The sequence below is a fragment of the Diabrotica undecimpunctata genome, chromosome 8 (genome assembly GCF_040954645.1).
Source record: "Diabrotica undecimpunctata isolate CICGRU chromosome 8, icDiaUnde3, whole genome shotgun sequence".
Lineage (NCBI taxonomy): Eukaryota > Metazoa > Arthropoda > Insecta > Coleoptera > Chrysomelidae > Diabrotica > Diabrotica undecimpunctata.
The window spans coordinates 126,881,640-126,894,901 of record NC_092810.1 but is presented as its reverse complement, the minus strand read 5'-3'; the positions used below and the strand labels follow the sequence as shown (position 1 = coordinate 126,894,901).

Here is a 13,262-nt window from a genome sequence, read left to right as displayed (position 1 = left end):
TTCGTGTTTTCTCCAAATAAGTACTTACTCCAAGAACACTACCAAAGAACACAGCAAATATTGGCCATCCCCAACCAACTACTACAGATCCTACTCCAGCTATCAAAATATAAGGCCATTCCGGTGCATTTAACTTCATGATGCTAAAAATAGTTATTTTTTTGCCATTTTTAAAGTCATCTATTTCATTTTGTTCATCCTAAAACAAGTGAATACATTTTATAAAAAAATTATTTTTCTTTCACCTTTTCGTTATTTTAGACAATATGCTAAATTTGTTCTATTATATTATTTTACAATATAATTATTATTTATTGCTAATATTGATTACAGCAAAAATTGTGATAGTATTTTGACTATTGTCTGAAGATCGTTTTGGTAGAAAAAGTTAAAATTTTACAAAGGAATTATCGGGTTATCTGTCTCATCGAAAATTAAATCTTAAGTCGCCTTTTAGTATTTACGTGTAAAGGTTCTGTAAAAACATTGATACGTTAGTTTCTGTTTATTAATAACTCTTAAGATACTTATCTTATGAATTTTTAATGTCCTTCCTTTTTAAAATGCTCAGTTTTGGATGCGGACCACTTAAGAAGAATACGCCCTCAGGATCTCCTACTTGTCTTAAAAGGCGACTAACTAGAGCAGCCGATCGCTGTACTTACTACTTATCCAGCATTCCACGTTACCCTTACCTAATTATCTATCCTAGAACCCGTCTCACCCACAACCCAAGAGTCCTTTTATCCGTGTTCGAGTGGTGATGGTCCATTTTGTGAGTCATATATATGACTCACAGAATAAACTATCCCCAAGTGCCCCAAGACTTATAATTAGGAAAACTGGTGTGTAGCAGGTGCTACGTTCTTCCAGTGTTACTATATGGAGTTGAAGCCTGGACACTGACGCAAGCCACTGAAAAACGAATCGAAGCCTTCGAGATGTGGATATACAGAAGGATACTAAAAATATCTTATGTGGACCATGTCACCAACGTTGAGGTCCTACAGCGCATGACAAAAGAAAAAGAAGTGCTTAATTTAATTAAACAACGTAAGCTTGAGTACTTCGGCCACGTGATGCGGAACGAAGAAAAATATCGAATTCTTCAACTTGTTATGCAGGGTAAAGTATTTGGCAGAAGAGGACCGGGACGCCGTCGTATCTCGTGGTTGAAAAATCTCCGACAATGGTTTGGGATGACCTCAGCGGAGCTGTTTTAGAGCAGTCAACAAAACCATGATAGCCTTGATGATCGCCAACATCCGGACCGGATCAGGCACTGAAGAAGAAGAAGAAGGTGTGTAGCAAAAGAAGTGGTGAACCAAGATAAAATCAAATGAGCAATGAATTTTTTAAGCTATATAATTCATCGAGCCCGGACGGAATTTATCCAATACTTCTACAGAAGAGGAATGACCTTCTATACAAAAAATCATGTATGCTATTACAGGGTTAGGGCTGGGATACATTCCAAAAGCATGGGGGCTAATAATATTGGTTTTTATACTAAGACTTGCACAGACGTGCCTGAGCTACCACGGACGAGACATTTCCCACGGTGCATCGGTGCGAGCTGGTTCGCACCCGTCCGCAATATCGCCGATCGTGGGAAGCCGCTTTTAGTGTTCGTGCCTGATATACGTGATATTTCGATATATTAGTTACCGTGGCACACGTATGGACGTGTGAAAACCGCTAAAGACAGCTCCTCTCGTACTAGAAATAGTCGCGTATGAATACTGCGAATGATGATGAATGATGATGATGAATACACGTATGAAGTGGAAACATGCGTACCTGAATATCGCGAGTGTCTGTAGCAGTGATATTGGTAAGCTTTTTTATAAACTTGATTTGGCTATTATCTGTACAACCGTATATTACCTCTTCTAATTATTTAGAACTAGCCCTATTTAATGCAGTTCTCATAATCTAAAATTATAATAATAATTTCACATATATGTACATGCCTTTTTGTATAAGATTCTTTAAGGCTTAATGGTAAACGAGGAAGTGGTAACTACGTTATTAGTAATCAGACGCATTCATGGAAAAATGTGGGGTTTTAAAGTTAGTTAAGTCACATTAGATTTATACCATGATGGAACAGAACCATTAAAAAAATAGTTGGAACACCTTAAGAGACATCAAATAAATATTCTCAAGACTATGAAAAATAAATAAAAACGTTTTTTACTTACGTCAGATATGTCATCATCTTCATTGGTATATTCTTCATATTCTTCTTTATTGCCTTTTGTTTCTGTTTCATCTTTTGATAAGTCGATCTGGTTGGAACTTGCAACTTGGGCAGTTACAAGCTTAAAGTACTCACCTTTTAATGACATTAATTCGTCATGTGTTCCTTGTTCAACTACAATTCCTTCAAAAAGTACTATAATTTTGTTAGCTCCTCTTATTGTAGATAGTCTATGGGCAACAATTATTGTTGTACATTCAGCACTAGCCTAAAACAAACGTGAAATGTGCTTATGTTTTAAAGAGTCACTAAACAATAGAAATTTCTTACCAAATCTAGAGCTTCTTGCACTTTAGCTTCACTGGCATTATCTAATGCAGATGTCGCTTCATCCAACAACAATAGAGTCGGTTTTCGAACCAAGGCTCTAGCAATAGCTATTCTTTGTTTTTGTCCTCCAGACAATTGTGTTCCTCGTTCTCCTACCAGAGTATTATAACCTTTTGGTAACAACTTAATAAAAGTATGAGCATTTGCCTTTTTTGCGGCTTCTATAATTTCATCTTCTGTAGCTTCTTCTTTTCCGTATTTAATATTTTCTAGGATGGTTGTACCAAACAAAACAGGTTCTTGTCCCACCACACCTATCTTGTTTCGGTACCATGTTAAATCCAAATTTTGAATATCCGTTCCATCCACTAAGATCTGAAATTTATAAACATTAAAATAATATTGGGGTCCAGAAAATATTAATAAACATTGTTACGTGACATACCAGTTTAGTGACATTTATTTTATATAGAAAAAGTCTCTAGACGAAAAAAAAAAGAACTAGTTATAGATCATTCAAGATAACATCGACAATTCAAGACATTTCTAATGATGTTTGGAACATCAGAAAATATATATAAACATATATTGTTGACAGTTGGAGGCTGGAGTAACAATTTTACTTGAGATTTTGAAGTTTATAGTTGTCAGCCTAAAATGACAGTGTCAATTTGTAAGTTAAACTAATCCCAGTGGTATTATAAACTTGTCAATCAAGGGGTTGAAAATTGGGACAGAAGTTACTGGGGGTTGAGATAGGGCAAGCAAAATAAACGATACTTATGCGAACGGCACTCAGGGTTTATTTGCCACAGCCACTATAAGACAAAAAGTTAAAATTGAAAAAACAGAAAAACCAACATAAAAAGTGGAATGTCAATAAAATGAGTAATGAAGAAGTAAGAAAAAAATATGAAGAGGCAGTAACAGTTCAAATAAAATAGAAATATAAATCAGTAAATATAAACACAGAATGGGAGACGATCAAAAAATTAATAGAAGAAGGTGCAAATATGCAGATAGGTAAAAGTCAGGCTAAAACAAAAACGGATGGTATCACCAAGAATGCAGAGAAATAACAGGAAAAAAAGTACAAGCCTAAGGCTTATACTTTTATATAAATATATATTTATATATTAAATATATATTTATATAAATATATTTATATATTTTGTATAAATGGCTAAGAACAGATAAAGAGGAAGACAAAGAAGAATATGAAAAATTAAGAAGGAATGCTAAGAAAGTGATAAGGCAAAATAAAAGAAGATGGGTAGACAAAAAAATGCAGGAAATAGAGCAGGAAAGAACAAACAGAAATACGAAAAGTTTTCACAAAAAGATTAAAGAACAAAACAAAAAATACAAAGGCAAAACAAACGGAATAAATAAGAGGAATTGGATGAAGTAATACAGAGAAGCAAAAATGCAAAATCCCCTGGTAAAGATGGAATTAATATGGAACTAATAAAATACGGAGGAAGGGAACTAAGAGGAAAAATACTGGCAATATTGAAAAATATATGGAAAGAAGAGAAAATGCCAGGGGACTGGGAGGTAGGGCAGATCATAACAATACATAAAAAGGGAGACCAACAAATCTGTGAAAATTATAGAGGAATAACGTTACTAAATACAACATACAAAATATTGATTAATTATCAATAATAAAAAAGAGGCTATCAAAGATCACAAAGAAGACAGTAGGACAGTACCAATGTGGATTCACAGAAGGAAGATCACAATAGATGCAATACACACAATAAAACAAATAATGGAAAAAGCAAACGAGTATAAATTAGAATTGGAAATGTTATTCATAGACTTCAAACAGGCATTTGATTCAATTAAAAGGAACGAATTAATGATAGAACTTAAAAAATTAGAAATTCCACATAAACTCAGAAAATTAATAGAAATGAAATCAGAACTACAAAAATAAGCATAAAGACACAAAGAGAAGAGACAGAGGAATTCAGTATAAATAAAGGGATGAAACAAGGAGATGCCTTATCAACAACGCTGTTTATTCTAGCATTAGAATATGTACTACGAAATATAAAAAAAGAAAATCTCAGAACAAGAGGTGGTCAAATATTTGCATATGCAGACGATATTGCTATTATTGCAAAGTACAGAAAAATCATGAAAGAAATGCTAGAAGAAATAAGAGAGAAAGGAGAGGTAATGGGGCTAAGATTAAATCAAGAAAAGGAAAAAATATTAAGATTAGGGAAAAAATCAATGAAAGAAAAAATTAAAATAGGTAAAAATTAAGTTCTGAGTTTGAAGAAGTAGAATACTTCAAATACCTAGGAGTTACAATAAGTAAATCCGGAGAAAGAAAATCCGAAATAAAAGAAAAAATATTAGCAGCGAATAAAGCTTATTTTGCAAACAAAAGATTACTTAAAAGCAAAACACTGAGTAAGAAAACTAAGATAAATATTTATAACACCATAATTGGGCCAATATTATTATATGCAGGAGAAATAATGACGATGGTTAAAAAAGATGAAGAAGACTTAAGAATAGCAGAAAAAAAGATTATGAGAACCATACTAGGACCAATCAGAACAGAGCAAAATGAATATAGAAGCAGAACAAATGCAGAGATTAAGGAAGACATCGTAACTAAAATAAAGCAATGTAGAGTTAGATGGTTAGGTCACATTTGGCGAGCAGTAGATGAGGCAGTGACATACGCAATGATAGAATAGAATCCAGGAGGAAGAAAGAGAAGGGGAAGACCAAGATCAAAGTGGCTGTAAGAAGTTGAAGAAGACCTCCAAAGAGCAGGAGTCAGAGGATGAAGAGGAAAAACTAGAGACAGGAAAAAATGGAGAGATATTGTCAAGAAGATAACATAAACAAAAGAGACTGATCCACTCAAGAAATAGGATCTAGAAAGCATTCGCGATTTAACCCAACGCTGGGGTGTATAGCCATTATATATATATAGTCACAAAAGTAAATACAAAAATAACAAAGAGAAACACTTAGTATTGTTACTGGGTTATAAATTTATAGCAGAAATAAATTATTCCAAATAAAAATTTATCTTTACAAACTCTTATGAAAGCAATTATTTAAAGTTTAATTTAAACACAAAAGTTACCTGGATTGCACTGGGGTTTTACACAAAAACGCTGGGGGTGAAAACTAGACCTCACTGGAACTTCTGGGGGCAGAAATGTGGCTTAAACTCTCTGCCACACGAACAAAAACCGCATAACACACTGTGAATTATTGAGGCTGGAAGTTGGGGCACTGGACCACAAACCTTGGAAACTTTTCTCCTTAACAAACTGGAACAGGTAAAACTGAACACAATGGTAAAATGTGGTTATCTTTCAAAATCTCACTTATACTGCAACCACACATTGAACTTTACAATTAACTGCCACTACACACTAGATTTACATGAAAAGGGACGAAGAATGAGAAAACCATACAAATTCGACGTAGAATTTGGACTAACCTGAAGCCAAGCGCTCTTGACCACGCTCAGCGAGAGTGAGCGAATTCTTAAAAATCATTCGCTTCCCAACTCCCAATTCCCAACAAGTATAAATGTCTATTTGCAACGCGCAAAATATCTAAAAAGCGACTTCGATCAAAAGAAATACCGAGGAAATATCCATCTGCGATACATAAACAACTTTAAAATACTTTATTTTAACTCGGCGACGCTAAGAGAAATTGAAAGATTATTTTCCGGTATTTTAACTTGTACGAAAGGAAAGAGAATTCAATATTTACCAAGGAATTTATAAATGCTACAATTTATGCGCACATCTAGCAGCTATCACTGATAAGCAGGAAAATAGTTAATGCAAAGGAGAATGTTATACTTTTGACAAATAAATGTAATCCTTATTTCAGTTATTATGGAAGGCGTATCTCAAATTATGCAGTAATTCTGCATCTATCACAAATAAAAGATACACAACAATTTAAAAGCCAATATTATGAAAGATTGGAAAATATTTTACCAATCAAGTGCACTCATGATTTCGAAAAGATTTGACTATATTTTAAAAATATTTTCATAGAAATCTTGACTAACTGCGAGGCACAGTTAAATGCCGACTTAATCAGACCAAAAGAAGTGTGGATGTCTGCAGATACTTTTGACCTCGTTAAAGAACGCAGAAAACTCAAAATTGCTGTATTAGAGAACCCTCTTGTGCATTATCTAGAGCTATTGAGGCTGCTTGTAAACGAGACCAGAACAAGCATATAGAGAAAATCTACAGAGAAATTCAACAACACAAATACACCTAAGAACTCTTTGATAAAGTCTGGACTACTCACACGTAAATTCAAGTAGAAATCTTGGTCTATCAAAGATGATAAAGGCATTGTACAGACGAATTTTTACAAGGTTATAGATGTTTTGAGAGCGTATTGTAAGTCTTTATACGTCGATATGGATCAGATGCCTGCGGACACCCTGTATGTACCTGAATGTCAGGCTTCCACTTGCCACTCTCCTTTAACAGAGATACATCACACTTCTCTCACAGACACCTATAACACAGTCTTTGAATTTGAACCTGGGGTATTTTTTTCCGAGTTTGCTCTAAAAAGACCAAATGAAACCAAAGCAACAGGCTATGATCGTTAACACAGGCGTCTGGCCTGAGGATTAAAGAAAGACCATAATCTTAACTCTACATAAGAAAGGTCCAACAAACAATTGTAATAACTGTAGACTATTAACTCTAATATCACACGCCAGTTAGGTGATCCTCTACATCATGTAACGTCAATTTTTCATATCTCTTTTTTTAAATTGATTTCACCTCTATGGCATTTGCTAAGAACAATAACCTCCTTCGTATTTTGCCGGTGGAATGCAATCACATCTTTACTCGAAACCATAACTTTACTTCTTCTCTCGACAGAAGTGTACGTTAGGATGTTTTATTAATTTTATATGCAGGTTCTAACAGCTTTTAAGAGTGCCTGATCCGAAAAATCTATCACTGCATAAGGGAACATTGAGCGAACAATATTAATCAATGACCGGAATCGAATAATAAATTAAAAATATCTAATACCTCGGTTTACTTACCTCACCAGATACCGCATTGTAAAATCTTTGTATAAGTTGAACAACCGTAGATTTGCCGCAACCTGAACTTCCAACAAGAGCAATAGTCTCTCCAGGATTAATTTCAATATCCAGCCCTCGTAATATCTATAACATAATTTAAATAATATAAGACAAAACATCTAATAAGAGGAATTACTGATATATTAACCAAAAAAATATGATCATAGATCATAAGGATTTAACACATTCTCTACGTACTAAAGCAAGGAAACTATCAGTAGATTAGTATATCGACATTAGTAGATCTGTATATCTATTGTGTCCTGACGTGAAGAACATAACCTAATAACAAATAATTTAATTATACATTTTTGCAGAATTCTTTTAAATAATCTTTTTCGAGAACAATTTTCGGAGTGGAAGTCGAAATGTCAAACACTAGTTAGTTAAAAGTGTGATTTTCATCACAATCACAACCAATAATTGTGGCTTAATTCCATGTAAATATAATATTTAAATAAAATAGGTACAACACACACTTATGTACTCACCGGTATATCTGGTCTAGATGGATAGGAAAATTTGACATTTTTAAATTGAATATTTCCTTTGAAATGTTCCAATTTTTTCCCATTTGATTTTGATAAATTTATAACAGGTTTGCTTTCAATTACGTTAAAAATTTTCGCAGCCGCTGCTTTTGATATGGCAAACATTTCTAAATATGTGGAAGCTGCACCAAAGTTCAGGGAAGCCGACAATACGGCGAAAAATATCTGAAAAAATATGAAGTTTGTTAAAGGTGCGTAAAGTACACGTTTATGGTATAAAATGGGGGATAAACTCGGAAATCAGGATGTTAATGTGCCACCGTTTCTATAATTTCTATAATTATTATTATTTCTATAATTCTATTTATTAAGTTTTCGGGAAGAACCGCGTTTAGAATTTGAAACTAGATGTTTTGCATCCATTTTGGAGCCATTATCAAGAGGGATACGGTTCGTATGGTATCCTCTCGGATATCATAAGAGGTACGGTTTCCTCGCTCGTGACGTACTAGTATCGTGTTCTGTAAATATACATGAACCGTCAAACGGCACTGAGGTCTCAATCTTCCTACTCCTTAGTGTCGAGTTACGACCGGTCTTACCCTGTGTAGCTGCTTTTATAATCTCAGCATGCGCGGGAATGGTATGCGCGGAAACGGTCTGAGCGGGTTGGGTTGGGGTAGGGAGTCGCTGAAGCAGCGGTCGCCATATTGCCGGCAGTTGGTTAGCGTCATCGCGCGCGTGTTTAAGCTGTTAGGCTGTTTATCAATTTCGATGACTTCACGAATGATTCTCGATTTTAAGAAGCAGATGAGAGCGATGGCTTTTGATTTTTCGAAATCTATTTTGTGGCCTGTCTGAATATGATGTTAGGCTAGGGCTGAAGCAGTATCGGAATGTTTGACAGATATAGAATATTCTTAAAAACGGTTATGGATTCGTCAGTTTGTCTGTCCTATGTATGTACGTGGGCAACTGGAACAAGGATCTCGTATACACCATGGCCTTCATTGGGGATTTGGTCTTCTACGGATCTGACGAGATTGGACAACTTGGAGTGAATAGTGTAGATGGTTTTGATGTTTAGAGGGTTAAGAGTTCTACTAATCTTGTTAGTGACACCTTAAATAAAAGGTAGAAAGATTTTGGGCTAATCAGGCGGCAAGGTTTCTTTTTGGATAGAATAGAGTTTAAATGTTTTTGAATGCTCCTATTAATTTGGGTTTTGAGGTAGCCGTTTTGTAAGAGTGTTTGCCTTATTAAATTGATTTTGAATGATCTGTGAGTGTTGTCGCTAAGTCTTATGGAACGTGAAAAAAGAGTGTTATTAACAGAATTGAGTTGGGAGGGGGATGATGTGACTGGGCATTGAGATAACAGTTTATATGTCCTCAACTCTTCCAATTATTTCGACAAAATGTTCGAACTTCTCAATTCCACAGAATACAAACGCGTCTCAAACGATACCACCACTTATTTAGAAAAAATGACCAAATTCATTATAAATAAGTCTACTCTACCTCCAGACATAAAAAAATCTCGTATACCCAGAGAAAAATCAATCCGAATTCCAAGGATATACAGCCTTCCAAAAATCCATAAGCCCAATGTCTCCCTAAGACCCATCGTCAGTGCATACAACTACCCCACGCAGAAATTGGCCAAACATCTCGCTTTATCCTTACAACCATTAGCTGAAAATGCTTCGTCCTTTGTCAAAAACTCTTTTTCATTTCATTGATCTTCTGAAAAAAATTTCTATTTCACCCTCAGATATACTAGTTAGTTTTGACATTGTATCTTTATTCACCAACATTCCTATCGATGAAACCATTTCCATCTTGGACTCTAAACGACAAATCTCCCAAGACACATTACCTCTTATAAAACACTGCATGTCTAATACATACTTTTCATTCCAAAAGCATTTCTATCGTCAAATCAAAGATACCTCAATGGGATCCCCCCTCTCTCCCGTAATAGCTGATATCTACATGGAAAATTTCGAAACAACAGCCTCGTCCTCATCAATTCTCAAACCCACCTGCTGGTTACGGTACGTTGATGACACCTTTGTCATTTGGCCTCAAGGTAAAGACACATTAGATCTCTTCCTCTCCCACCTAAATGGAATATATCCCAGTATTCAATTCACGATGAAAGTTGAGTCTGAAGCGTCTTTACCATTTCTTGCTGTTCTTATTCAGAAACACCCACCTCACAGTTTTTCCTATTCCGTGTACCGGAATCCCACCCATACAAACCGTTATCTCAATGCCCAGTCACATCATCACCCCGCCCAATTTAATTCAGTTATCAACACTCTTAGATCAACAACAACAACAATTATAGATCATTGGAAATCAAAAATGGCAGTGCGAAATACAGTACACCATACGTACCAACAAAGTAAGTACCAATTTCTTCAATCTGAATTTAATATAAACCAGAAGGTACTTTTCAATCAATACTTTATATAAATGTATGTTGTAAAAAAGATTGGTGAAAGTAGTTTAAAAAAAAATTGTGCTGAATACATTCATTGACATTCAGTCAATTTTCTTGTAAGTTTTTCAATTTAAAATAATTTATAGTTTAATAAATACAATGTATTAATTTTTTTTGCATTGAACTAGTTAGAACAGTGCGATTTATTCTGTACTTATCTGTTTTTTTTAGGGAAACATTTTAGTCTGCAAGTATAAGTAATGACTTAAGGAATAAAGAAGTTGGATTTATTGGCAAATCATCTGTTAGCATCTTGTTAAAAGAATTGGCATTTAAATACGAAAAGGACAATAATCGAAGAGCATCAATTGAGCGCACCAGTATTGCTGCTTTAAGTGCCAAGTTCTTGTAGTTAAATACTTAAAAAATTAAAAAGAAAAATAAGAAAATTTTTATGGATACTGTAATGTAACAAAGTTAGCCTAATTATTTATTTTAATTAATCAACTTACGGTTACCATATTCGCTGGAGTATACCTAGCATTAGGATTATACCTGTCTTTTAAGACCAATTTTACCCCGTACCATAATGACAATGCATAACTACTATATAATAGAAGGTATACCAAACCGAATCCAATACCAACAATCATCGTTCGCTTAATATTATTCCTTCTTGCAAATGCCAGATGCTCCTTATATCTGTCAATCTCTTTTTGCTGTCCACCAAAAGCCGTTACAGTTCTGATTAATGAAAACACTTCTTCGGCAATTGAACCTGAAGCTGCGTACGCTTCCATTTCGTTTTTGGCTAATCTTGTTGTTAACTAAAAAAAGCAAAGATAGATTATAAAAATTATTTAAACGGGAACAATAAATTTACATATAGATTAGGGACGTCGATTGTCTCATTCGGTTTACAAGAAAACGATTTATACAAGATTTATTTACATGCTTTATCACACCACCATCCAGATCTTCGGGTTCCTGAGAGCACCTTTTGGTCCTGTAATAATTCTCAACTCACTTGCATCAAGTGGGTATCGAATCCTCTCACAGCAAACAAAATTTTGCGTTATTGTGCTGAATGACTTTGATTGAGGTCAATGACTATGTATATTTGTGACGTATGAATAGTCCATTCCCGGGGTCACCTCTCTGCTTGTTCCCTCTACATTTCTATTTGATAAATAAAAATGTAGAGAGGTTCTACAAAACGACTTAGTTTTGAGTCTTCCTCTGGATCATCACTTTTTGCCGCTTGTCCATTTTATTTTCACAAGTTCCCCTGGCATAGGAGTGGCCAGGTTTTTTAAGAGTGGACACCAATGCTGAAACTCGCGCCCCCCTTATATATTTTTTTAAATTTCCAACAATGATATTATCATACATGAAGATCAGTTTATAATTTTTTGAAATATTTTTTAATTCAAAATATATTTTTTACAACAGTAAATTTTTAAAACGAGTGGGTTTGTTTTTATATTAAATAATTGCGTGTTCATAAGAAAAATATGGATGCTACAGTCCCATATATAAGAAATGCATTAAAAATTTAGATTGACATTAAAAATTTATTATAACAACATATTACAATACCATTCGTCGCTGGAATGGTACGATTTTTTAAAATTCTTCAACTATATTATCTTTATCTGTATTTAGTAGTAGTAAACCTTAGATTTTATCGGAGTAGAGTAGTCTATGTACGTCTGAGCGCATCCCCTCAATCGCATCCCTTAAAATCGCAAATCCCGGTCGTAAATGCCAAACGGCTTAACATAGGATGACGTGTGCATGCCAACAATATATTATATTGTATCCTTGTTTCTATTCTAATACGTTGAGGCAAAAAAAGATGGCGGCATTGCCAATACGGCATTACAGCATATCTTCGTTGCTATTGGTAATTTTTATGTATTAATAAATATGTTTTTTTGTTTTTTATTCAAACACCTTATTCATATACTACCACGTCCCATCACTTTCTACGTTAACTGTCATGTTCTGTTAGGCACTGTACGGAAAAGAAATAGAATTGACAGTTCACATTGGACAATGGCAGAAGAAGAATTGACAGTTGGCTTCTGTGTTGCCACCGCTTTCATTTGACACCCCATACGTCAAAATCAGACCAATAGCAACGAAGATATGCTGCTGTAATGCTGTTTTGGCAATGCCGCTATCTTTGTTTTTGCCTCAACGTATTCGTTATCCGCCTCCCTTTCCAACGAGCCCGGTACGACATGATCGGACGAATAGAAACGAAGATACAATATAATGTCCTTTTGGCATGCTACGATGCGCATGAAAATTATTGCGTTTAACCCCATTTGTCATCTTCTTTCCAATGATACCTTACTTGTTGTTGTGCGTTGAGCTATTTAGACGTTACAAGATTAGTGTCTTTTTGGCAATACGCCAGTATGTTTTTTTCTATGTCTACGTATTCGTTGGCACCTGCCCTTTCCATCGATACCTTGCACGTTGTTGTACGTTGAGCCGTTTAGACGTTACAAGCTTAGTGTCCTTTTGGCAATACGCCACCATGTTTTTTAACTCAACGTATTCGTTCTCTCCGTCCCTTTCCAACGAACCCTCGTACGTCATGATCGGACCAATAGAAACGAAGATACAATATAATGTCCTTTAGGCATGCTCCGATGCG

General features: G+C 34.8%; 1 protein-coding gene across 2 annotated transcripts in view; it reads right to left on the bottom strand.

Annotated features, from left to right (window-relative positions):
• LOC140447982 (ATP-dependent translocase ABCB1-like) overlaps window positions 1-13,262 on the bottom strand; it is a 76,376-nt gene that overhangs the window by 38,924 nt on the left and 24,190 nt on the right. For both annotated transcript variants that reach the window (XM_072540979.1, XM_072540980.1), the window contains 6 exons: window positions 11,107-11,421; window positions 8,147-8,371; window positions 7,614-7,739; window positions 2,534-2,908; window positions 2,205-2,471; window positions 29-199 (listed from right to left, as the gene is read on the bottom strand). In XM_072540979.1, coding sequence (XP_072397080.1) covers window positions 29-199; window positions 2,205-2,471; window positions 2,534-2,908; window positions 7,614-7,739; window positions 8,147-8,371; window positions 11,107-11,421 — 1,479 coding nt within the window. The remainder of the gene's footprint in view (window positions 1-28; window positions 200-2,204; window positions 2,472-2,533; window positions 2,909-7,613; window positions 7,740-8,146; window positions 8,372-11,106; window positions 11,422-13,262) is intronic.